The sequence below is a fragment of the Nansenia antarctica genome (assembly GCF_963989245.1).
Source record: "Nansenia antarctica genome assembly, chromosome: 6".
NCBI lineage: Eukaryota > Metazoa > Chordata > Actinopteri > Argentiniformes > Microstomatidae > Nansenia > Nansenia antarctica.
Window position 1 is genome coordinate 32,155,172 of NC_137676.1, and position 26,023 is coordinate 32,181,194.

Here is a 26,023-nt window from a genome sequence, read left to right on the forward strand (position 1 = left end):
GTTGTTTTCCTACGCATTTCATCTTATATTTACTAAATTACTGTATGGAATTAATTGATAATCGCGTTTGATTTTAACGCAATTATCTGGTACTCTATTACATACGAGGTAAGCGAAAGTTAATGGTTGTGACTGAATTGTTTGTACAATTGTCCAAAGCGTTACCAGCAACATTCTGCTAGCCAGGCTAACTTAGCCCCAGTGTAGACGTAACCATGTGTGTGTGGAGACAATTCGTTCTGTACAATTCGTGTATAGCTAGGCTACACATGATGCATACTATGTCTATAATCCAACTGCTAAGATTACCACGGTTAAAATCTCATGTCTTTCTACTCCAACTCTAGTCTATTGTATCTGTTTGTGGACATCCGTTCTATGGGAAGTAAGGAGAGGATGGACACCGAGGAGACAGACATGGCTGAAGACGTGACGGATGACGACCACAATGCTGGAGAGGTGTCCAGGACCGGAGCAGAGGGGAATGAAGAGGAAGAAAATGAAGATGACAACGATGAAGATGAAGAAAATGAAGATGAGGACATCCCAGGGAATCACGACAATGAAGACAATGACGAAGACAACGAGAACGACGTGAAAGGGCAGACTGACTTTGGTGTCGAAAGCAAAAAAAAAGAGCTGTCCATCACCAAAAAGGGGGTGCTACCAGGAATCGTGTATCTGGGTCACATCCCCCCAAGACTCAGGCCCAAACACATGCGTAACATGCTGAGTGTGTATGGAGAGATAGGAAGGGTCTTCCTTCAGCCCGAGGGTGAGTGACTGCATTGCAACCACTTATTGAACTTGCTTTCTGTCACAGATTGGATTTCAATGTTTCTGTTCATTGTTAATCATGATGATATCCTTCACAACTGTCTGAAATGCACACACAGACGTGGACATTATACATGTTTATATTACCCAGGCACACACACTCACTCTCTCCCTCTCTATTAAATGGGGGAAAAGCGATGTTTTAAGTGACGTGTAAAGGTTGTATAGCCGTAAAAGACAGGAAATTCAACTAAGCCCCCAGAAATCTAGGCCTATATCCTGTACACTGACATGGTTTTACAGCACACTCTTTCCAGCTGACTCCTGCTACAGCACAGTACACTGTGTTGGTCCACCAAATAACATATAATAATAATAACAATAATAATAATAATAATACTATAATAATAATAATAATAATATCATCACATCAATCAATTGTTGGAATTTGGTATTTTTTGCTCAAGGCACAGGGTCAGCCATAGTCGGCGCCCCTGGAGCAATTAGGGATTAGTGCCTTGCTCAAGGGCACATGCAGCTCCCTCCTGAGGCGGGGATCGAACCAGAGACCTCGCTAGCGATTGCTAGCCGGCCTCTCTAACCTCTAGGCCTACCGCCGCCCCTGTAGGCTGTTTAGGATTCACCCCTTCCTTCCTGGCGTGTCTCATCATAATAATAATAATGATAATGATGATAATAATATTGTAAGGCGTAAGCCATTTAGCTGACCCTTTTATCCAAAGCGACTTACATTGCAGCGAGTGCATACATTTTTCAGTATAGATGGCCCGACCGGGAATCGAACCCACAACCTAAGCGTTGTTAGCGGCACGCTCTACCCACCGTGCCACAGAGGACCGCCATAATCTCCTGTGCTACACACACAAACGATTGTCTTTTTTAATCGGATCTTCCTCCAGATCGCTCGGTGAAGAGGAAGAAGAAGAAGGCCGGCTCCAAGGCCTGCAGCTTCACCGAAGGCTGGGTGGAGTTCAGGGACAAGCGGCTGGCCAAGAGGGTGGCAGCCAGCCTCCACAACACGCCCATGGGCGCGCGCAAACGCAACCGCTTCAGCAGCGACCTCTGGTGCATCAAGGTATTTTCTTCTCTTTGAACGGCAGGGTTTGAAAGTAACGCTTTTTTACTTGCCCGGAGCAAGTAAAACATTCGCCGGGTTTGTTTGCGCGAGCCCAATGACGACGCTGCTAGATCCTGGATATTTTTACCTGTGTGCAGGAAGAACAACAGACGGCGCAGGAGCCAGACCAGACTAGATGATCGTTGAGTGAAGATATTCTCAAAGCGTACGGGTGATCGACAGGCGCGTACGCTTTGATAATATCTTCACTCCACGATCATCTAGTCTAGTCTCGCTAGACTATATTGTAACATATTGTAACTTACTGCACCCTAAATCGTAACGTCTACGTAGATTCTGAAACTTTTCTTTTTTAGGACTTTTATTCTGAAACTTTTTTTTCCAGACTTTTTTTCAGACTTTTATTCTGAAACTTTTTTTTCAGACTTTTATTTTGAAACTTTTTTTTAGGACTTTTATTCAGAAACTTTTTTTTCAGACTTTTATTTAGAAAAAAAACGTTTTAGGACTTATTCTGAAACTTTTTTAGGACTTTTATTCAGAATTATATATTTTTTAGGACTTTTGGACCAATCACAAAACTGTTTTGCAAGCGCGTCGCTTCGCGCGTGTTGAGAGCGATTCAGTCTGAGACAAGGTTAATTGCAACATTGTAACATATGTGTGGTGGCCTGTGAAAACCCGTCGGATGTCGCTGGCGTTCGTTTGTGGCAAAGAGCAAAAATAGACGGAAATCGCGATTTTGATATTATGTGGTGTTCTAGTACTTTGAACTCCATACTACATTATGGTGAATAAACATTTTAAGAAAACAAAAGAGAAAGTACTTATTTTTATGTGTTTGTGGTGGGTAGTTTGCTAGCGAAACAACGTCATGTTGAACGTGTCTCATTCTCAGTTAAGCAACGCATGCACACATGAGCGAAAGGAGAGACGATACTTCCACCTGTGTTATTGCCAGTTTACTGATGCTCACAATAAGCATAAAGTAATAAAATCTTAACTAGAAGACACACAAATGGATCTGTCCCTCGCATACCGACGAGGCGAGCAGACTAACACCGCATCACAAGCAGACAAACGAGACCGGCCGATCTGCATAGGCTCCTCCCCCGACCCGGAGGAGAAAGGGGAGGATTTCTCACCTTTCATTTTTTTTGACATGATACATTAAAATGCTCATAACTTTTTAAAATAAAGGGCTATCTCAGTCATTCAACCAGTTATGAATAGCTGAGAACTTCTAATTTATGGAAATATAAAAAAATGAAAATGTCAAAATGCCACCATGTGAAGGGTTTTCCCAGGCCACCACACATATTGTAACTTACTACACCCTAAATCGGAACGTGTAGGTCTACGAAAGCGGCCTAAATCTAGCTTCAATCTGCAATTTTTCTGTTCTCCGGTGATAATATCTCGCTCTGCCTTTCTACTATGGCTGACATTGAATCAAAGTCGACTGAATCAATAGTGGCGGAGAAAATGTATTCGTGGTGGCCCGCCACTAATCAATGCATATAGAGGAAACACTGTTATTAGTTTTATTAAAAAACAAAGATGAACCGGAAATTCTGTTGTATGATAGTGGTCTAGCAGTGTTTCCTCCAGGATCTTTTACATTAGTGGCGCGCTGGTGGGTTTTCGCGCGCATTTGGCACTCAAAACAAAGACGAAATTTCACCAAAAACTAGAGGGTGGCAACATTTTTAAATAGAGGTTAAGTCATTAAAGCCGAGCAGGTGATTTTATATAGAAGGTGATCAAATACCAAGATATCCTACAGCTGCAGCAGAACATGCGGAACGCGCATACAGCACTGAATATCGGTTACCATATAATATACATGTTACTGACAGATACACCCAAGACACTGACACACACAGAAAGATCATCAGCTCATCAAATATGAAGTACACGAGAGATAATCAGCTCATCGAATATGAAGTACACAAGAGTAGAGTACACATGGAACCGGGAACGCGCATACAGCACTGAACAACATCCGTAGAATATAAACTTGTGACTGACAGTCACATACATACATACACGCACACACACACACAATGAAAGATCATCAGCTCATCAATACGAAGTAGGCCTACATGAGAGTACACGCACAAAACCGGCTAACGTTACTCACTAACTGTTTACACAAGTAAAATCACAGTGTGACAGATTCGGTAAACAACCAACAGCAAGGTAATGCATCAGCTGAGTTAAAGAAAACCAACTCTTACCTTTGATGACAGCGACATGAGCCGTGTTTACCCGTACCTCCGCCGTTCTGTTCGTGATAATTTTAGAGGCAATAGATTATTTTTGCCCCGCACATTTTGCCCTGTAATTAGACCATGCGTCCACACCTTGTGTCTCTTATTGTCCAAATGTTCCCTGAATTTTAGCTGTATGTTTTTCCAGCATGTAAATCCGTTGTCAATAAAAATTCGACTCCCCTTCTTTCCCCCTGCCAATACTGTGTCGTTTATGACATTTACCAATGTTTATGCTATGAATAGTTCGAAGCTAGCGTTAGGTGCGAGGCTGCTCGGTTAACCCATTAGCGGGAACATTATTTGTTTCACAAAATAGGCTGATTTAGTTGACCATGAACATCAGAGACTACATTACGAATGTTCATTAAAATACTTGTATACTGAGCACTGGTATAAGAACATGAACCAGAGAACAGGAGTAAATGCAATAACCCACAGTCGTCGCTGATGATGTTGCATTTTCGATTAGGATACGGGATTAAAGGCACCGGCGATGGGCGAAGAGAGAGAGAGAGGAGAGTGATTTCCTGAAATCCAAATGTCCCGGGAAATTCGGACCAATCACAAAACTGTTTGGCAAGCGTGTCGCCTCGCACCGCGCGCCTGTTGAGAGCGATTCAGTCTCGATTGCAGTGCGAACACAAACGACGAGGTTAATTGCAACTAGGGCTGGGTATCGCCACTGATTTCCCAAAACGATTCGATTCCGATTCACCAGCTCAGTGAGCTCACGATTCGATTCGATTCACGATTCGATTCGATTCGATTCGATTCCGATTCGATCTAGTTGAAATATAATTGTTTTGCTTGAATATGAAAGAGATTCTCAGAATTAATGCTATAAATGGTTCAAGGAACCCTATAACATGTAGCATTGTTAAACATATCAATGAATTGACTCCAAAGCAGTTACATGAATGTACTTTTTATTTACATATGACTTTGCTTTTGTCCAGCTCATCTCTATCGTCACATTTTTAAAATCCAAAATGCACCCAGACATCTGACTTTAAGCCTGGTGGTGACTTGAGTGTCCCTGCCATCGCCATGTTTTTAGATTTTAGTGTTGAGACCTCACGTTGCGTGAGATATGATCAATTATTGTAGCACGAGATCTCGTTGCGGGTTGAAGCTGCAAGCAAAAAAAAAAAAAAAGATCGATCTCGGGATTTAGGAATCGATAATCGCTCATTTTAATGAAGATCGATTCTGAATCGGGAAATCGATTTTTTTAACCCAGCCCTAATTGCAACATTGTAACATATTGGAATTTACTACACGTAACGAAATGTAGTTTTGGAAGCGGCCTAAATCTAGCTTCAATCTGCTTTTTTTCTGTTCTCCGGTCATAATAACTGAATCAATTAGTGGCGGGGAAAATTCATTTGTGGCGGCCCGCCACAAATTAATGCATATAGAGGAAACACTGGTCTAGTCTATTGCAAACTAAAACTGTTAAGTTAAAGGTGTCACTGATGTAAACGGTTACAGCTCGAAGTGGCGGTGAGGTCTGGAAAAATATTGACAAGGTCTTTAAAAAGTCTTGGTCTTTTAAAAAGGTATTGAAATTAACCTCAAGATTCCTGTATATACCCTGTACTGGTTGCACTTTTCACCAGCAGCTGTCACATTTTAGTTTTTTTTATGACGTGTCTGAAGCGCCTCCTCTCGTCCCTCTCTCTCCAGTACCTCCACAGGTTCCAGTGGTGTCACCTGAGCGAGCGGCTGGCCTACGAGCAGACGGTCCTGCAGCAGCGCCTCCGCACCGAGATCTCCCAGGCCAAACGAGAGACCAACTTCTACCTGGCTAACGTGGAGAAGAGCCAGAACCTGGCCAAGCTCCGGAAGAAGAGGGCGAGGAAGGGCGAGAAGGAGGTGGAGGAGAAGACGTACGACTTCACCCAGCGGCGGACAGAGGAGGAGATCCAGCTGAGTCGCCTGCGGAGGCAGACCAGACCAGACAAGGCCGTGTCCGGGAAGAGTCTGAAGCTGGCCCAGGACAAGGCCAAGGTCCACCAGGAGAAGGCCCAGTCCAACGTCTCACTGCTGGCTAAGATCTTCAACAGCAGCAAAAACTAGGACTGACGTGCGCGTGCTTGAGCATGTGTGTGTGTGTGTGTGTGTGTGTGTGTGTGTGTGTTTTGTTCCAGTCTAATGTCTCTCTTCTGGCCAAGATCTTTCAATATCAGCAAAAACAAGGACTGACTTCAGTCGCATCAGCTGGTCGATGAACGCAATGGGTCAGGAATCCTGATGCCGATGATGAGACTTGGTGATAAGATGATCAGACTTGGTGGTGTGTTATTGTGCTCTGATGAAGACCTCCTGGGAGCAGCAGTGAGAGAAGGCTCTGTTAAGGCACAAGGACTCAAGGGAGAAAGACTGAGCGTGTGTCATCGTCCGTCCCCCCTCCCCCATAGAGATATATCACTAGAGAAGGCACAGGCCACGGTGTTCTTCAATAGGTTTCTCTCTTGATTGTCAATGGCTTTCAGGTGCATGACGCAATCTACTGGCGCTAGTGAATAACTGACCTGAGACACTGGAGTTGAGTTGGGCAAACACTCCACCATAGCAGGTGGCGCTAAATCACCAACAGTTTATTTACCCTCACGATTGACAGAAGATGGGGGGGGGGGGGGGGGGAAGGTCGGCTACACGGCACTCCCCTCTAGTGTTTATAACTGTCACATGTGTCAGTAATTCATTTATGACAGCAGCTTGTGAAAGCGGGAACAAGTCGGCAACCAACCAAAAATGAATAATGAATAATAATAACTGAATAATGTCAATAAATGTCAACGTTGTTGAAAATCAATGACACACTCGCTAGTCAAGCCAAAACATTGCAATGCAATGGATTCGGTGCGTAATCCCCACTACTCTACACTAACTAGGTGCATCCATTCATTCCATGCATCCTATCCATTGCATTGCAATATTTTCACCAGCTGCTGTCACATTTATTATAATCGTTCGTTAACGATTAACTGGTCATTGGTTTGCTCATGCATTGTAAATGATGATGCTGGAAATGCTTTTGTAAAATCTTAAATAAATAAGGGGGATGTCTACAGTATACTGAAAGAATACAATGCGTTCTCAAGTGTTAAATCATATGTATTCCATATCAGAAATAATCACTCATCGTTCCAAAGACATATTCCAAACAAATCTTATTTAAAGCCTTCATACAAAAATATGAATGTATAGCAACTGTTGTCAGCTATTTGTAAATGACAGCAACAACAACTTAACATGTCAGCAAATCATAAAGAATGTCATGTTAACCACTGCATTTATATTTAAAAAAAATGTTTAGCACAGATTAAAACAGACACTAGTATTATGTTAATAAGATGACTTGCTTGTTCCAGTCTAGTTCTAATGCCTAAAACCCTATAATCAAGGCATTGTGAATGTGAATTGGGATGTTGTGATGTGGGATGTGAATTGATGATGTTACCTGAGTTTTTGTTTTTGTTTTACCAAAATTAGCCTGGATTGTCCTCAAAAGTCACTTTATTGTCCCATGACTGGGAAATGTGTTTTGGGCTTACACCACACTGCAGCCAAAAAACAACAACAGACAATACAACATGTTAAAACACAGACAGAAGGCACCCCAGACAATTCAGACAAAAGTAGAAGTAAAACGATAAGTAAAATCTATCCAACATTCATCTGGTGCTGTTTAAAAGTTCAACTGAAACCGAAATAAGAAGTCAAGTCAAGTCAAAAGTCACTTTATTGTCCCATGACTGGGAAATTCGTTTTGGGCTTACACCACACTGCAGTCTTTTGCGACATTGATGGAATACCCCCCTGCTCATCTTTTGTAGACAGGAGGAAAAATATAATAGTACCTATTTCTCTTTCACTTGTAAAAATGCAGCATATAGCACCTGTAACAGGATACAGCACCTGTAGATTATAATTATTTGTAATGTCTATTTCAGAGAGTAGGCAGTGTGTGTGGGGGGGAGCTGTACTTACAGTAGCTAGTGCAAACCTGTTTAAGTAAACAGTGAGGTTTATTGACTGTGTGTGTGTGTGGGCATGGACAGTACAGCAAAGAGTGAGGTTTATTGAGTGAGTACTTTATCCTGTGTGTGTGTGCGCCCCCGTGTGCGTGCGTGCGGTACTTAAGTAAACAAGGATCCTTTTAAGTCAACAGTGAGGTTTATTCACTCTGAGTGGACTGTATCGTGTACTGTATACTGTATCGTGCCCCTCTTCATCCCAAGAAGATAGATTTCTCCAGGCCGTCCTCCACCTTGGTGTACTCCAGATGGGACTTGAAGTATTGGCTCTCGTACAGGGGGCTGTTTCTGACGTACGCCAGGTACTCAGGGGTCCCAGGACAGATGACGTTGTCTGCCAGCAGGATGGTACCTTTCCTCATCAGCTGACACTCCTAAGGGGAGAGGCACAGTTCTGATTTAAGGTAACTGTTTCCAATAAGACATTAAGCCACAGAATAGCAGTAGGGGGACTACTGGCAGAGTGCGTGTGCACTGATGGAATTGCTAGCAAGTTAAACATCTGTCATCCAACTTCTGTGACTTCATATCGCTAAAGAGTCTACCTTGAAACCTGGTGGTCAACTACTCGATCAGTATAACGTCCCTGTTTTGTTGAGTGATTAAATCAAGTAAAGCAATTAGAGAAATATGTATATGTTAAAAAAACGATTTTTAGAGAAGACAGACTTAGCCAGCCTAATCATGCAGCCAATGTAATTACCGTACACAGTACACACAAGCAAGACATGTTTTTGGCTGTTGTTCATTGCATCTGGTCACTGGATCAAACGCAGACATAGTGGTCGACTAGTTCATCCACGTCACACTGCTGTGTCGAGCGCTGAATTTGGCCGATGTAATTTTTTTCCCACACAAATGATGCTCACTGGATTGAATGCATTCAGTTCGTGAGCTTAGAATGATAAGGTTCTATCTCCGTTTAGGGTAGTTCAGAGATATTGAGCGTCAAAGTTTTTACATTCCATTATGTTTTGTGAGATGGAACCTTAGTATTTAATTAATTACTAACTAAAAAATGTCAACAAATTAAAAAATAACACCACACAGGCATTAATAAACACCTAATGGATCAGATTATGTAAAAAAATAAATGTTGACCAAAAATGGAGATAGAACCTTATAATTCTAACGTCATGAGCTGTGTTTGTTCTTACCTCCAGCAGTTTGAGATCAGGGAGGTAGCGGTCCTTCCAGTGGTCCAAGAAGATAAAGTCAAACGTTTTAACCCCAAAAAGTTCGGCCATTTTAGGAATCAGATCTCCAGAGGATCCTTCCACCAGACAAATCTGCCGAAACATAATTAAATAACATCAATACAGCTGTTCAGTAGCACTTTACTTGAAGTACACAGTACAGTGCATTCGGGTCTTCATGGAGGTATAATGAATGCTTCATAAGGTGATTTGAATGTCAATTCCACCCCCCTTCAAGTTAATTGTTGCCAGACTAACAAACTGTCAACAGGTAAGGGTTATACATAGAACTGTGTGATGTTGGTTGTTCATGTACAGTAGACATGATGCTTCACTGTAGCCCTTAAACTAATTGCCCTAAGCCGGGGATGAATCAAGTTATCGAACCATTTAGCAGACGCTTTTATCCAGAGCGACTTACAATTAGTTTACAGGGACAGCCTCTCTGGAGTAACATAGGGCACACTGGTGGTGGTGTTACCCAGGTGGGATTCAAACTCATGACCTTCTGGTCACCAGTCCAACTCACTATCCCACTAGGCTAGGCGACCACTACCCCCTGAAGTTGTATTGGATCGTGTAAGGCTGTCATTTCACTCTCTCACCTGTCAGTACGGACATTCTCCTATTCATTACATATGATTACGTTGAATCCATTAAACACTACAGTGATATTAGTCTCTGGCCACTAGCTCTCTCTCTCTCTCTCTCACCCCCTTTCTCCCTCCCTCCCTCCTCTGGCCTCTTACCTTGTCCTGTAGTCCAGCGTGTTCTATGACCTGCCTGGCTATGGCAGCATAATCAGGGTTGAACTCCAGCGTAATGAGCTTGGTGCCCGGGGGCAGGAGGCGTGCGATGCGCACAGACGAGTATCCGCAGTAGGTGCCCAGCTCCAGGGCTGCAGTCGGGCTCACCTCACACACCACGCTGTCCAAGATGGCCCCTACACGCAAGACAAAGTCCTGAGAAAATTACCCCCTATGGTGTCTTCAGGTTGTTGTTGTTGTTTTGTTTTTTTAAGATTCAGTGGTTTCCAAAGTTTCAAGCCAGGGGGGACAGTGTTTGCAGTTTTTGAAAATCACACAATTGCTGTGTTTTTTTTATTACCCTGATGACATCATAGGTAAGTTAGTAAGTAAGTAAGTAAAGCCTTTCGTACATGAAATGCAACTCAAAGCGCTTGAGTTGACAAAGCTGTTTGATTGCTTTTTGAACAGTTATGTAATAGCACGTGTGTGTGTGTGTGGGGGGGGGGGGGGGGTGCGCGCGCTTGTTTGTGCATGGGCGCACGTGTGTCTATGTGTATAAAATGTCACTGTCTTGTTGACCCAGAACAGGAGAACTCACATTCAGGATGGAACATTATGACAAGGCTTCAGGCTACGTTCTCGTAAAAAAAGACGTCAGTTTGAGAAATTTTTATTTATTTTTTAACTAAGAGAATCCACAGGTGTCCACATATAGAGGAGAGAGTATGAGTACAGTGACAGTATTAGCAGTACCGTCAGCGATCAGAAAATCTCCACTACTTGGGGAAAAAGGTCTAATTAACTCACACTGCAGAACCAAATCAAGCTGAATTGTACCGGGCTGGCCTGGTTTACGCATCCACCCCAACTGGTGAAACGGTACCGGAATAGATCATGTGAAGGGAAAATAACTGAGACAGCACAGTGTGGTTCGGACTGGCCCTGTAGTGTGGAAAGCCCCAAAGAGTGAGAAAATCCAGGACTTTTACCTTTCTCGTCCCCCACGTTCATGGCCCATTCAGAATGCCTACAGAAGTAGTCGACGGCCGAGATGACACTCTGAGGGTCTCCTTTCGTGGCGTTCTTCTTCACCGCCTTCAAAAGACGCTGTACGGGCATCAAAGAGAGAGAGAGAGAGAGAGAGAGAGTTAGAGAGGGAGAGAGACAAAAAGAGAGAGAGAGTTAGAGAGGGAGAGAGACAAAGAGAGAGAGAGTTATAGAGGGAGAGAGACAAAGAGAGGGAGAGAGACAAAGAGAGAGAGAGAGAGAGTTAGAGGTGGAGAGAGACAAAGAGAGAGAGAGAGGGAGAGAGAGAGAGAGAGAGTTAGAGGGAGAGAGACAAAGAGAGAGAGAGTTAGAGAGGGAGAGAGACAAAGAGAGAGAGAGGTAGAGGGAGAGAGACAAAGAGAGAGAGAGAGAGAGAGTTAGAGAGGGAGAGAGACAAAGAGAGAGAGTTAGAGGGAGAGAGACAAAGAGAGAGAGAGGGAGAGAGACATAGAGAGGGAGAGAGTTATAGAGGGAGAGAGACAAAGAGAGAGAGAGGGAGAGAGACAGAGAGAGAGAGAGAGAGTTATAGAGAGAGAGGGAGAGAGACACAGAGAGAGAGAGAGAGGGAGAGAGAGAGAGAGAGTTAGAGAGGGAGAGAGAGAGAGAGAGAGAGCGTTAGAGAGGGATCGATTATAATATCACAAAGACACAGAGGGAGACCACTGGACCTACATCTCTAATACTTAACGTTCATGTGACTTTGGGTTATACGCATAAGCAATTAAATAAACAACAACTTAGTCAAACGTATTTGTCGTAAGTGGCGTTTGGATAAAGATGTCTGCTAAACGCCACGAATGCAAAAGTAAACAATCGAGTGGGAGTCTCTTAAGTTTGAGACGACGACAATCGATCAAGTCGATCAAAAAGTGCCAAGGAAGACAGGCTGGGCCACCTGGGGGCGGGTGGACCGGGTCAGGCCATCCAGGAGCCTCTCTACGATGGTGTCGTGCCAGAGCAGGGCCCACCAGGCGTTGTGCTGGACCGCGGCAGGGATGAGCCAGAAGAACAGACCGTAGAGGACCGCCGCTCCGCCCACACACACCGTCAGGAGGCTCAGCAACATACTGGGGAGGGACACAGGAAGAACCGCACACTGTTATAGGAGAGACACAGAGTGTGTGTGTGTGTGTGTGTGTGTGTGTGTGTGTGTGTGTGTGTGTGTACGCACATGCCTATGTGTTTCCCTGACAGAAGGACCTCATTTGGGGTCCCCTGAGAAAATAAAACGAACCTTTTATGATTTGATAAATAATACACAAACATTTGTTTGAAGACAAACATCGCCTGTGGCCTATATTGCAGTGTTTCAAGATTCATATCCAACCAATTATCTTTTAAGTGATTCGAATTGTAGCGCTTATAGCGCTGGTCATGGAGATGATCCTTTGACCTCCTAATGATCCTATCCCTTTCACATTTCATTGTATGTCATAATAATAATAATAGTTGTATTGCCATGCAATCAACTTGTCAGTCAATTGTTGGAATTTGGTATTTTCATTTCATTTCAAAGCTTTATTTAAAACTCGATAGGCACTGAGGTCACCCTCATTTACAGTGACGTCGAGTGTACAATAGAATAGTGAGCAAGGACAAACAAACAGTGAGCAAGACAGGATTAAAAAGAAAAAGAAAGAAAAAAACTAAAAACAATTGCAATCGGTAGAATACAGTTTTTGCACCAAGAGTTTAAAGGTAGAGGCAGAGGGGAGGACCTCCAACCGGAGAGTTTGCTGCAGAGTGTTCCATGTATTAGGGGCATCAATAAAAAAGGCTGTTTTACCCAGGTCTGAACGCGCATACGGAACCCGAAAAGAAAGCCAACTATTAGATCTGGTCACATAAATACCAAGACTCCAGTCCAATAAAGATGAGATATAAGGAGGAAGCTTGCCACATATGGCCTTGAAAACGAACAAGTTCCAGTGGTAACTGCGCCTCAGAGAAAGAGAGGGCCAGCCAACCTTGTCATAAAGTATGCAATGGTGAGTGTCATAACTGTCCCCGGTAATAAACCTTAGAGTTGAGTGATAAACTGAGTCCAATTGTTTCAATGTAGAAGAAGCTGCATGCCTATAGATAACATCACCGTAATCTAATACGGACAGGAATACCGCCTCGACAACTCTCTTCCTACAAAGCAAGGGGAAGCTAGACCGATTACGGTAAAGAAAGCCCACCTTTTGCCGAAGTTTGGAGGCGAGGCCGTCGACATGCGTTTTGAATGATAGCTTCTCATCCAACCACAGCCCAAGATATTTGTAGTCGGTAACTCTCTCAATGGAGGAGCCGTCAACTGTGGATATAAGAAGCTTTGTAAGGTCCACATTTCTAGCCCTATAGTAAACAACATGAATTTCATTTTCTTCGAGTTGAGGACTAGCTTATGCCTCGAGAGGGCGTCTTGCAGTGAGTTAAAGGCTAGCTGCATTTTATGGTCTAAACAAGGAGTTGGACATACACGGCTACCCTGGAGCAATAAGGGGTTCCGTGCCTTGCTGAAGGACACCTCAACACGTGGCCAGCCGGGGTTCAAACCGCCAAGCTGCCGACTTTGCGATCATTAGATGCAGGCTCTACCTCCTGAGCCACAGTCGCCCCCAAAGCGGGTCAAGAATAATAGAATCACATTAACCTGGTCCCAAGGCTACTGCACTCCAAGCATATCAGTTCAGGCTTGTTTTTCATAATTCGCGATAATTTCAGATCGAGTTCCGTTCCCTGAATGTGGCTCAAATAATTCGCTGCTTGGTTGCTATGCTATTGCTATTGCTATGCAACCAATCCTTCAGAACAAACCTGGTAGCAACCAGGTTTACGGTCTGGTTTAAGTAAGATGTATGTCAGAAATGTCTCACAGGCGGAAACTAAATCCCACTTTTTGGAATTATTAGGTCCCACCTTTTACGAGTTTTTAAACAAATAATATTTTTATAGATAGTTTGATAGTGTGCTAGATAGATAGATAGTTTTATAGTGTGATAGATAGATAGATAGATAGATAGATAAAAAGGTGTAAAAAGATAGGTATGTGTATCAACACATTGAGAATAGCAGAGCGGTGTGTTTGGCAAAGGGGTTAAGGCAGCCAGCTAGCAGTCAGAAGGTTACTGGTTTGATCCTTGCCTCAGGAGAGAGGGTTTGAGTTTAATGAATGTTTATTTTCTTGACATTTAACAGAAGCCTTCATGCAAATCGATTTATATAAATACATCTGTCTAAGTAAGTGAATCATCTATCCATCAGTAATCATAAGAAATAATAATCTATGCCAAATCCAGGGTCCAGTTACAATGCTAGAAGAACATCATTTACTAGTCAGAAAGGCTGTCAGTTCTTGTAAATTAGCCTACACCATCATTTTAAATTAGCCCGTTCCTTGGCCAGAGCCTTCAGCAGTTTGGGCATCGAGGGAGAGAGAAAGAGGAGAGCCATCCGCAGTACCACCAATGCGGCAGAGAGAGCCTCTAGATGGCTGTGGCTCAAAAGAGGAGAGCCATGGAGTCATGGTAGCTAGTTAGCCATCTGGACACAAGCTGGGGTCTGATCAGCCCCGGCTGGGTCACCTGGAGGAGGGTGTATGATGTTGAAAGACCCGAAACGCCCGATGATTCCAGGAACATCACTGAAGATGTGTCCAGAGGCATCAGTAGATGTATGTACACAGCGAACCCCCTGAGTCATCAGTGACAGCCAGGAAAGACTGGATGACAACCATGAAGAGTGTGGTCACTACTGGAGAGTCAGTGACAGCTCGGAGAGACGGCGACCAGGGGCAGAACGGGCTGGCAACCCAATCTGTGTCCTCTGAGAGGAGGACCCCAAAACAGCTACGATGAACTTAATGGAAAAAATACCCCCAGGGGTGCCCGAGAGGGGGGGAGGATGAGCACCCCAGTCGGACGGACACAACGGCAACAGACTTAGGCAATGGACAAACGACTATGAGCAAGCAGTGTACATGCGGTAAAATCTGCAAGAACATCCATGGCTTAAAGATCCACCGAGCGAGGATTAAATGCCCGTTAGGAGTAGAAGCAACACAACGCACAGGTGTTCAACCTGGTGAGACGCAGGAGGTGCCAGGCCCGGAGTCACCCCATAGTGCCCAGAACCTCCAAGTGTTGCAGTCTAACCCCTCGAGCAACAAGTCCGACCGGAGGCGGATGAAATGGCCAGCAGCTAGCATGACTTCACTGTGGAAGCAGTTCGATGACAATGTCGACCAAATTCTGGAGGCAACGGTGAAGGGCGAGGCTGACAGGAAGCTACAAGCGATGACAACAATCATTGTCAGCATTGCAGCTGAACGGTTCGGCGTGGAGGAGAAGAAAAGCTCCGGAACATCTTACGCAAAAAACAAAGAGCTGCAAAGATCCACAACATCAGGCAGGAGATGAAAGCGCTGAAGTCCCAGTACAAGGTGGCAGGAGAGGAGGAACGCACTGGCCTGGCCCAGCTAATGTGCATCCTACGGAAAAACATCAGGATTCTCCGCCGGGCTGAGTGGCATCGAAGGTGGCGGCGTGAAAGGGCACGTAAACGTGCTGCATTCATAGCCAACCCCTTCAAGTTCATGAAGGATTTGCTCGGGCAGAAGCGCAGTGGCAAACTGGCCTCCTCGCAGGAAGAGATAGACCATCATCTGAAGCAGACGTACAGCGATCCCGCAAGAGAGCAGGAGTTGGGAGAGTGCAACATCCTCATAGACCCCCCTGAACCGGAAGAGCAATTCGACATGTCGGAGCTGCAGCTGAAGGAAGTCAGGGAGGTTGTCCGCAAAGCAAGGGCAAGCTCTGCTCCAGGACCGAGTGGCACTTCATACAAAGTGTACAAGAACTGTCCCAAACTCCTGCTGCGTCTGTGGAAAATCCTGCAAGTCTTCTGGAGAAGGGGGAGGATACCTGAACAATGGAGAGTGGCTGAAGGGGTTTGGATCCCGAAGGAGGAAAACTCCACTCAGCTAGACCAGTTCCGCATCTCCCTGCTGTGTGAGAAAAGGTTTTCTTCAGCACTGTTTCCAGACGGCTGTGTACCTACCTGGCAAAGAACACCTACATCGATACATCCGTCCACAAGGGCGGTGTGTCAGGAATGCCAGGATGTCTGGAGCATACCGGCGTGGTGACACAGCTCATTCGGGAGGCCCGAGAGAACAAAGGCAACCTGTCAGTGTTGTGGCTTGACCTGGCAAATGCATTCGGCTCCATTCCACACAAGCTGGTTCAGTTCACTTTGACGAAGCATCATGTCCCCAGCAGGTGTAGAGACCTCATCGCTGATTACTACAGCAATTTCAGGATGAGGGTCTCTTCAGGAGCAATTAACATCCAGTTGGCACAAGGTGGAGATCGGTAGTGCACCCTGTGATGATATCTCTGTGACACTGTTCTCCCTAGCCATGAACATGCTCACCAAGTCTGCTGAGCCAGAGTGCAGAGGGCCCCGAACGAATTCCGGACAACGGCAACCACCCATCAGGGCATTCATGGATGACCTCACAGTCACGACAGAATCAGTCCCAGGCTGCCGGTGGATTCTGAAGGGACTCGAAAAGCTAGTGGAGTGGGCCCGGATGCGTTTCAAACCCGCCAAATCAAGATCGATGGTGCTGAGGAAAGGGAAAGTGGAGGACAAGTTCCGGTTTACCATCACAGGCACAGCCATCCCAACTATCACAGAGAAGCCAGTCAAGAGCTTGGGCAAGGTTTTTGACTGCTCTCTGAGAGACACAATATCCATCCAGTCGACCTGCACTGAGTTGGATGGCTGGCTGAAATCCGTGGACAAGTCAGGCCTACCCGGGAAGTTTAAAGCCTGGGTTTACCAACATGGCATTCTTCCCAGGATCCTGTGGCCCCTCCTTGTCTATGCGGTCCCTATCTCAACAGTGGAGACCTTAGAGAGGAGGGTCAGCAACCACCTCCAGAGACCGCTTGGATTAACAAGGAGTTTGAGCAGCACCGCACTCTACAGGAACACCAACAAACTGCAACTGCCCTTCAAATCCTTGGAGGAGGAATTCAAGGTGACAAGAGCCAGAGAAGTGGTTCAGTACAGGGACTCAAGTGATCCGAAGGTGGCTAATGCAGGGATCCAACTGAGGACTGGCAGGAAGTGGAGGGCAGAGGAAGCTGTTCAAGAGGCAGAGGCGAGGCTGCGTCACAGGAGCTTGGTGGGAGTGGTCACACGAGGTCGAGCTGGGCTTGGATCCTTTCCAACTCCCCAAATGAACACCAGGGGGAAGGAAGGGCGCCGCCTTGTTCAGGAGGAGGTGAGAGCAGCAGTGGAGGAGACAAGAACCTGCAAGGCAGTGAGAATGAAGCAACAGGGAGCTTGGACGAGATGGGAGAATGCGGTTGAGAGGAAGGTGACCTGGGCTGAGCTTTGGAAAGCCGAGCCTCACCGCATCAAATTCCTCATCCAGGCAGTCTATGATGTGCTTCCAAGCCTGTCAAATAGCAGAGACACCAGCATGCCAACTGTGTTCCAAGCGAGGAACCCTGGAACACATCCTCAGCTGCTGTACAAGGGCCCTTGGAGATGCACGGTACAGGTGGAGGCATGACCAAGTCCTGAAGACCATTGCTGAAGCCATCAGCGCAGGACTTGTGTGGGCAAAGCAGTTCCGACCCTCCAAGAAAACCATCACCTTTGTCAGAGCTGGGGAGCAGCCAACCCCTGCCAGGAAAACATCTGCAGGCATCTTGATCTCTGCAAGAGACTGGCAGCTGTTGGTTGACCTCGAACATCAGCTGAAGTTCCCCAGCCATATTGCAGTCACCACCCTGCGACCAGACATTGTTCTCTTGTCTGAGTCCACCAGGCAAGCAGTGCTGCTGGAATTGACAGTCCCGTGGGAAGACCGCTTGGAAGAAGCCTTTGTGAGGAAGCTCTCCAAGTACGCAGGACTGGTCAGTGACTGCCAGCAGGCTGGTTGGAGAGCGAGGTGTTTCCCAGTAGAGGTTGGTTGCAGAGGATTTGTAGCCCGTTCCTTGGCCAGAGCCTTCAGCAGTTTGGGCATCGAGGGAGAGAGAAAGAGGAGAGCCATCCGCAGTACCACCAATGCGGCAGAGAGAGCCTCTAGATGGCTGTGGCTCAAAAGAGGAGAGCCATGGAGTCATGGTAGCTAGTTAGCCATCTGGACACAAGCTGGGGTCTGATCAGCCCTGGCTGGGTCACCTGGAGGAGGGTGTATGATGTTGAAAGACCCGAAACGCCTGATGATTCCAGGAACATCACTGAAGATGTGTCCAGAGGCATCAGTAGATGTTAGATTAGATTAAACTTTATTGCTATTGCACAGTACAGTCTAGTATCTTCTTTTCGACAATCGGCTCTTCTGGGCTGCTTCTAACTACGGCCGCACGTCCAAAGCGAGACTTTCCAAACCGGACTTGCGTAAACATTGATGACACAAGGCTGATTCGAGGAATCACTTTGAATCTCAATCGAGAGTTGCTCGAACAAGGCTTTCCTTTTACAGTTTTTCTCTATCGCATTAACACATTTTCTCAAAGCATAGCTCATTTTCTCTTAACACAAATCCAGAAACTCACACACAAAACCCACAAATCTCTTGCAAAAGCAAACACTGCATTCAAAATAATGGTGTCTTCTCAAAATGAAATTTTGTTGTCAAATGACAAACACACACCATTGAATGAATAGACACTTGTAACAACCAATTGAACACTGATGTGCACAATGGAAAACACTATGATCAGCGGAAAACAGTACTATGATAAGATTATCAGTAGGCCTTTTGCATGTTCAGTGTTACACTACATACATACATTAGCTTGTTATTAACTGTTATGTTTTCATACTCAAATATAAAACACACAAATACAAGAATAGAACGGTTTTTTTATTCTGAAATACTGTACACATCTCAGCAATGACAGTTGGATTTGTAAAGTGTTCTTCATACAGAACAAACAATAGAAAAAGAAAATATGCCTTCTGCATATACTCTACACACAAAGACCACAAGACCTCGTCGACATCACAGGCAATGTTCTCCCTGGCCAAGCAGAGGGGAAAGTATCGCCTGGCATGACGAATCCAGCCCTGATATACTTCAGATATATTTCAACACAGGAGAGCTCACCTTTGGCCCTTTTATTGCTAAAGCTATGATTGCTAATTCAAATGCAAAAGGTGTTTGCCCATATGAGGAGTGTGATTGGTGGTGATTGGTGTGGTGAATGGTGTTTTCCATGTGAACACAAGAGATTTTATCAAGGAAGAATCATAATTCATAATCTGGAGAAAAAAACCTGAATGAATGACTTTGCCCTACTTGAGGACTTTTTCACCAGACCCTGTCACATTTCTCATGATTTGTATCAGAAATGTGTGGTATGTGTGAAGTAAAGCCAACAGCTAGGTGTAGGTCTTCCCCATCTTTGTATTGGGTAAACGAAGGCCATGACTTGATTGGTTGATTGAGTTTATTTGATGTTCATTTAATAATTAATCTGAGTAGCCTTCTGCTTCTGTCAGCGACTACCAGTCCTCCCAGTCTGGATTTGGGCGACAACCAGTCCTCCCAGTCTGGGTTTGGGCGACAACCAGTCCTCCCAGTCTGGATTTGGGCGACAACCAGTCCTCCCAGTCTGGGTTTGGGCGACAACCAGTCCTCCCAGTCTGGATTTGGGCGACCACACTGTAACGTTGTTCCACCAGACATATTGGCCTGAATTGTCTGGGGATGAGATTAGGATTACTGTTATTCTTATCTTATTTTCTTGTGATCTCATTTCCCTTGCAGTGATGAATTGTGTTCAATGTGGTAATCCAAATCCAGATCCAGACTGTTCAATAAACTGCTCGAGAAAAAAACATGATTAAGATTTAAGGGTTTAACCAGAAACCTTGAATAGGAGCTGAAGAAGGCTACAGAACAGGGCTGCTGGATTAAGAGTCTTTTAGAAGGACAGAGGGAACAGTGGTGGTAGCTAATGAACATGAAGTCCTTTTTCAGAATGACGGTACAGTATGACAGAGGATAGGATATAGGATGTGAAATGTACAATGAAACGTGTGTTGCAACCCCTCCTCTCATGAAGGCCGATCACAAGGAACCTGAGGAATAAAAAAAAAAAACTCTAATACTTTAACCAGAATGCATATACTGTGTAAACTACTTATGTCTAAACAAAAAAGGAATGACACATACTGTAGACAGTAACTTGGACATCACCAGCCTGCCACCGTTCTCAAGTCACATGACTACCGCATCACCTCTTCAAGGGGCAGGACACATAGAAGAAGCTAGAACATAACAGCGAGAGGAGGATTCTATCATTTATGTAACATGCGAAAATCTGCGACCTGTCTGGAAGCCGGAGGCACTTGACCCATATATGACACCATGAATCATGTCTCATCATATCCGTCTCTAGATACGTGGGTGTGTTACTCCACCGCAACACTATGGAAACATAATGGAACTAATGTCGAAAATGATATACGTATATATTTTAAATCATTTAAAAATGGTGGAAAGAATGAGAGGACTGTTGTGATCCGTTAAGGAGTAGGGACAGCTTTTTCTCTCTTTCTCTCTCTCTCTCTCTCTGAAAGGAACTGAAAGAGGCGCATAGAGGAGATGGTGTGAGCATAGCTCGGCTCTACGTGTTGTTTCCATAGAGGAGATGGCGTGAACGTAGCTTGGCTCTAGGTGTTGTTTCCCCAATTTATTGTGTGAGAAATGGCAGCAGGCCCGGCGTTAAAAGCTGAGTCACGATGAAAGGACTACTAAAGGACTACATAAACTTCCTCACTTGTGACAAGAGTGATTAACGTATTCAACGTACCGGTAAGTGTACCGCTGTCGTTAACTGCTTTTAGGGTGAAAACCTACACACAATTAATGGTTCTTAAGTACACCAACCACCAATTGGTAAGACAGAGTCCGTTTGACTGGTTTCCAAACTCATCTAGAAAGATAAATCAATATACTCCATTAAGAACAAACCAGATTGCATTCCCACTAGAACATCAAGGCTTGGTCAAAACATAATTAAGAAGACAACATAACTACAAATGAGTCCTATTACGCCTCTCCCTTAATCAATAGATATCCACCAAGGACGTGCGTATATGATGCTCAGAGGCAACAGGCTCCTCTATGCTTCAGGCCACTCTGAAAGAACCCAACAGCAATCTCAACGCAAAGCACCATCACTACTGACAGTAGACCACAACAAAGGAAGGCTTTAGTGCACGCCACACACACACACACACACACACACACACACACACACACACACACACACACACACACACACACACACACACACACACACACAGCTCCACAGGAACAATAAAGGTGCCTGAGTCTGATCAATTCCACTGAGTGAACTAAAGATGCTATCACTTAGGTGAAGGAGCGCAAGTCTGCAACCAGGCAGTGAGAGAGCAGCCCTGGGCACTCCGCTGATGTTATCAGCGGACTGATACTGACACTGATAGGTTTCATTATGTCTTTGGGAGAGGTTCAGTAGCTTCATAACAAGAAGACCTAATCAAACGTTTCCCTTGAATCAAAGGCAATATCACATGTTGAATCAAAGATAATATTCCCTATGTCTTGATTGACTTTACATGCACTGAAGCACTAAAATCCCAAAACAGACACATTCTAAATGTGTTTACCCTACGAAACTAAAGTTTCGAAACACGTGAGGATGAAAAACAGAAAGGCAGGCAGGTTTTATTGCTTATTTCGTGGCATATGGCATATGGCCATGCACCACAAACAAACAAGTCACTGTTGGGCAGTGCTGATGGTGTGGGTGGAGTTAGACTTGTGCTGAAACAACAACAGTGCTGAAATAAGTTACCATGTTATTCACAGCAACAGCATGCTTAACAGAAACCAATCCGACCATGGCTTCAAAGCCATTTCACACCCTGTCATGTACTTCTGTAACACAGCCACAGAGGAGAAAGACAAACTGTTGAACACATCATCCATGGAGAAAAATAATTGTTCCAGACAGAGACAGAGTAATATCTTACTTCCTGATGTAGCTGTCTCTACGCCCCGAGCAGATTCTCTTCACCCTCTTATCCTTTGTTGCCTGTTTTCCCACAAAGTCCCTGAGCACACTACAACGCGCACTCCTCTCCTCTCCTCTCTCTCTGTTTTTCTCTCTGCCTATCTCTTTTACACTCTCTCTCTCTCTCTGTCTCTCCCTCTCTCTACTCCCCCTCCCCTCCCTCTCTCTCTCTCGGTCTCTCCCTCTCTCTACCCCCCCTCCCTCTCTCTCTCTCTCTCGGTCTCTCCCTCTCTCTACCCCCCCTCCCCTCCCTCTCTCTCTCGGTCTCTCCCTCTCTCTACCCCCCCTCCCCTCCCTCTCTCTCTCGGTCTCTCCCTCTCTCTACCCCCCCTCCCCTCCCTCTCTCTCTCTCTGTCTCTCCCTCTCTCACTCACTCTATCCCCCCCCCCGCCTCTCTCTCTATCCGAGGTAGCTTTGATGAGTGTTTAGAGGAATGTGCAGCTATAGGTCAAACTGCGGGGCTTGGCTCAGATGCACGCGCGCGGACGGTGACATAGAGGAGCGTAAGCCCCGACACACACACAAAGAGAGAAGAGCTGATCCAAAGCCAACTGCGCAGAGTATTTAATCCCCCTTTAGCCAATCATGCAACAATCCTTCTCTCTCTTTCTTCCCCTCTCTCTTGCCGCCATGCTCCATGCTCCATTCTCTCTTTCTCTCTCTCTCTCTCTCTCTCTCTCTCTTGCTTTCTCTCTCTCTCTCTCTCTCTCTCTGCCCCTCCCCCTTTCCCTCCCCCTACTATGCACACATCGCACACATACTGTAGATAAGGGACGCAGCAGGGAGTCATACATAGACGCGTCTTTTAGTTACATTCAGCATACAGGAAAGGAGCTTGAATACATATCTGAATATGGCCAAAAAAACATGAGCTGGGCCCTATTTCTGAGAATATGAAATATTTCTAAAACGTGTTACAACCACAAAATAACATTTATTATCGAGCTATAGGCCTACTGGTCGAAATCCCTTCAATGATAATAGCTATAAAAGCAGTGGAAGGAAATGCTAGTTGTGTGTGTAGCCTACCGTTGCAGACTATAGTACCTGGCCTGACCTTATGGGCCGACATCAGAACACTCTCTCTTTGACCTGCCATCTGCAATCTCCATCAGCACATGATGCAGCCAGGTAGCACAGCACACCACCAGACGCTGCAGAGACACATCGTGAGCTTAGAATGATAAGGTTCTATCTCTGTTTAGGGTAGTTCAGAGATATTGAGCGTCAAAGTTTTTACATTCCATTATGTTTTGTGAGATGGAACCTTTGTATTTTATGAATTACTAACTAAAACATTTCAACATTTTTAAAATAACACCACACAGGCATTAATAAACACCTAATGGATCAGATTATGTAAAAAACTCAATTTTGACAACAATGGAATTTTGACAACAATCCTGCACTATTCTAATGTGGTTCATTTGAGCTTTGCACGTAACATACATTTTCCAGTATGAATGCGGTGCATCATCATCTCAATTGCACTCATCATTTTCAAGATGTGCATTTAAAGCAATAGTAAGACTGTCATATTATGACATATGCAGTATACAAATGCAGTACACAAAAAGTACAATACAGAAACTGAAATAAGTCAGTAATAATAACACCTTTCTCACTTCCTGCATGATGTGTGTAATGATGCTATGAAAGTCAGAGACCTAAAATGCTCTGAAGTTCAAAAATGCAAATCAAAATTAGTGAAACACTTAAACGAAGATCACAAAACCCACTTTGAGAAAATTAAAAAACAATGCAACAAACTAATTACCATGACCAAATCTGCTAAGAAAGAATACCTCGATAACAAAATCGAAGAAAACTTAAACAAACCACGTGACCTTTGGAAGCTACTTAATAGCCAACTAGGTTGCAGTCAAAAACTCAAAACCAGGTCTACAAACATCAGCATAAAATCTGGAGATTCTCTCCTTACAGACAAGCTGGATGTGGCTAAGTGCTTAAACACTTTCTTTACAACCATAGCCACTAAATTAGTTAACAATCTACCACCCCACTCAGGGCGTTATGGTGTAGAGCACATCCGTGCGTTCTACAATAAACTGGGTGTACGCAAAGATGAACTCTCCATGGTGTCAAACGATGAGGTGTTTAAAAAGCTGGGCGCTCTACACTCAGAAAAGGCCACAGGCCATGACAATATTCCAGCCAGATTTCTAAAAGACTCAGCTGCCTCCATTACCCCAATCATCACCCACATAATAAACCTCTCCATCAAACAGGGACACGTCCCCCTTGACTTTAAAATAGCAAGGGTAACCCCACTGTATAAAAAAGGAAGCAAATTAGACCCAGGCAACTACCGACCTGTTTCTATTCTTAATTCCATCTCGAAACTTATGGAAAAAATAGTTTATGAACAGGTTGATAGGTACCTTACCGAAAAAAATCTGATGTATGAATTTCAATCAGGATTCAGAACATCCCATTCCACTGACACATGCCTTCTCTATTTGAACGACCACATCAACCATGAGGTGGACTCGGGCAAGTACTGCGGCATGGTCATGCTGGACCTCCAGAAAGCCTTCGACACAGTAGATCACCACATATTGTTAGATAAACTGAAAGCAATTGGGTTCGATAGAACATCGGTGAGCTGGATGCAATCCTACTTAGAGGGGAGGGAACAGGTGGTTAGTGTGAACGGAACACTGTCCCCCCCCCTCCCAGTGACCTGCGGCGTTCCACAAGGAAGCATATTGGGACCTTTACTGTTCCTAATATGAATGACATGTCATCAGCATGTGATTGCAATTTGTTCCTGTTCGCGGATGACTCGGCTCTGCTGGTCTCGGACAGGGACATATTGCAGGTGGAAAAAGCGCTAAGCACTGAACTGAGTAGAATCTGCATCTGGCTAGCTGACAATAAACTATCAATACACCTAGGTAAAACTGAAACCATCCTATACGGATCCCCATCTAAACTCAGAAAGGCTGAACATTTTAAAATAAAAGTGGGTAACATTAATATCACAAGAAAAGAGGATATTACATACCTGGGCTCCATCTTAGAGGCAAATCTTATATTATGATAAAATGGCAGCAAAAGTAATCAAAAAAGTGAACCATAGAACTAGATTCTTGTACAGGATATCCTCACTTGTCAGTAAAAACACACTGAGGACCCTATCAGGAGCTCTCATTCAATGTCACTTCGACTATGCCGTAACATCATGGTACTATAGAACCACAAAGGCCCATAAAACAAGACTCCAGACAGCCCAAAATAAACTGGTTAGGCTTCTGCTAGGCCTCAACCCTAGGACACATCTAACCGCTGCTCATTTTTTGAGCCTGGATTGGCTACGAGTAGTTGACAGAGTGCAGCAGCTTGCACTGGGCCTGGTCTTCAAGATACGCTACACCACAAAGACACCCAAGTACCTGTCAACATACTTCCAAAAAGTGAACAACGTCCACACATACAACACCAGAGGAAGCTCCACGAACCACGTTCAACCGCGTTGCACCACAAACAAGGGGTTAAACTCGTTTGCAAACTATGCAGTAAAAATGTGGAACGCCCTTCCTATAATCTTAAAGGAGTGCAAAACACTGCCCACCTTCAAAACCACTCTCAAAAAACATTTACAGGAGGCTGCAATCCGTAACTGGACCCTCTAAATCAAAAATCAGATTAAAAGACCCGAACTACCCACTGTACATACTTTGTGTTTTGTCCCCCGCCCCCACCTGTGGTGTATGTCCCCACCTGTCCTACCCGCTGTA

General features: G+C 44.7%; 2 protein-coding genes across 2 annotated transcripts; one reads left to right on the forward strand and one right to left on the reverse strand.

Moving 5' to 3' along the window:
• On the forward strand, positions 1 to 7,142 carry abt1 (activator of basal transcription 1). The gene is made up of 4 exons (XM_080534046.1): positions 1 to 108; positions 348 to 775; positions 1,698 to 1,873; positions 5,839 to 7,142. The coding sequence occupies exons 2-4, from the start codon at positions 379 to 381 to the stop codon at positions 6,229 to 6,231; spliced, it is 966 nt and encodes a 321-aa protein (XP_080390172.1). The 5' UTR covers positions 1 to 108; positions 348 to 378; the 3' UTR covers positions 6,232 to 7,142.
• Positions 7,143 to 7,882: 740 nt separating this feature from the next.
• On the reverse strand, positions 7,883 to 22,344 carry comta (catechol-O-methyltransferase a). The gene is made up of 6 exons (XM_080533329.1): positions 22,222 to 22,344; positions 12,083 to 12,254; positions 11,130 to 11,247; positions 10,141 to 10,334; positions 9,353 to 9,484; positions 7,883 to 8,569 (listed from the first exon to the last, which is right to left on the reverse strand). The coding sequence occupies exons 2-6, from the start codon at positions 12,251 to 12,253 to the stop codon at positions 8,390 to 8,392; spliced, it is 795 nt and encodes a 264-aa protein (XP_080389455.1). The 5' UTR covers position 12,254; positions 22,222 to 22,344; the 3' UTR covers positions 7,883 to 8,389.
• Between the last annotated feature and the right edge of the window lie 3,679 nt (positions 22,345 to 26,023).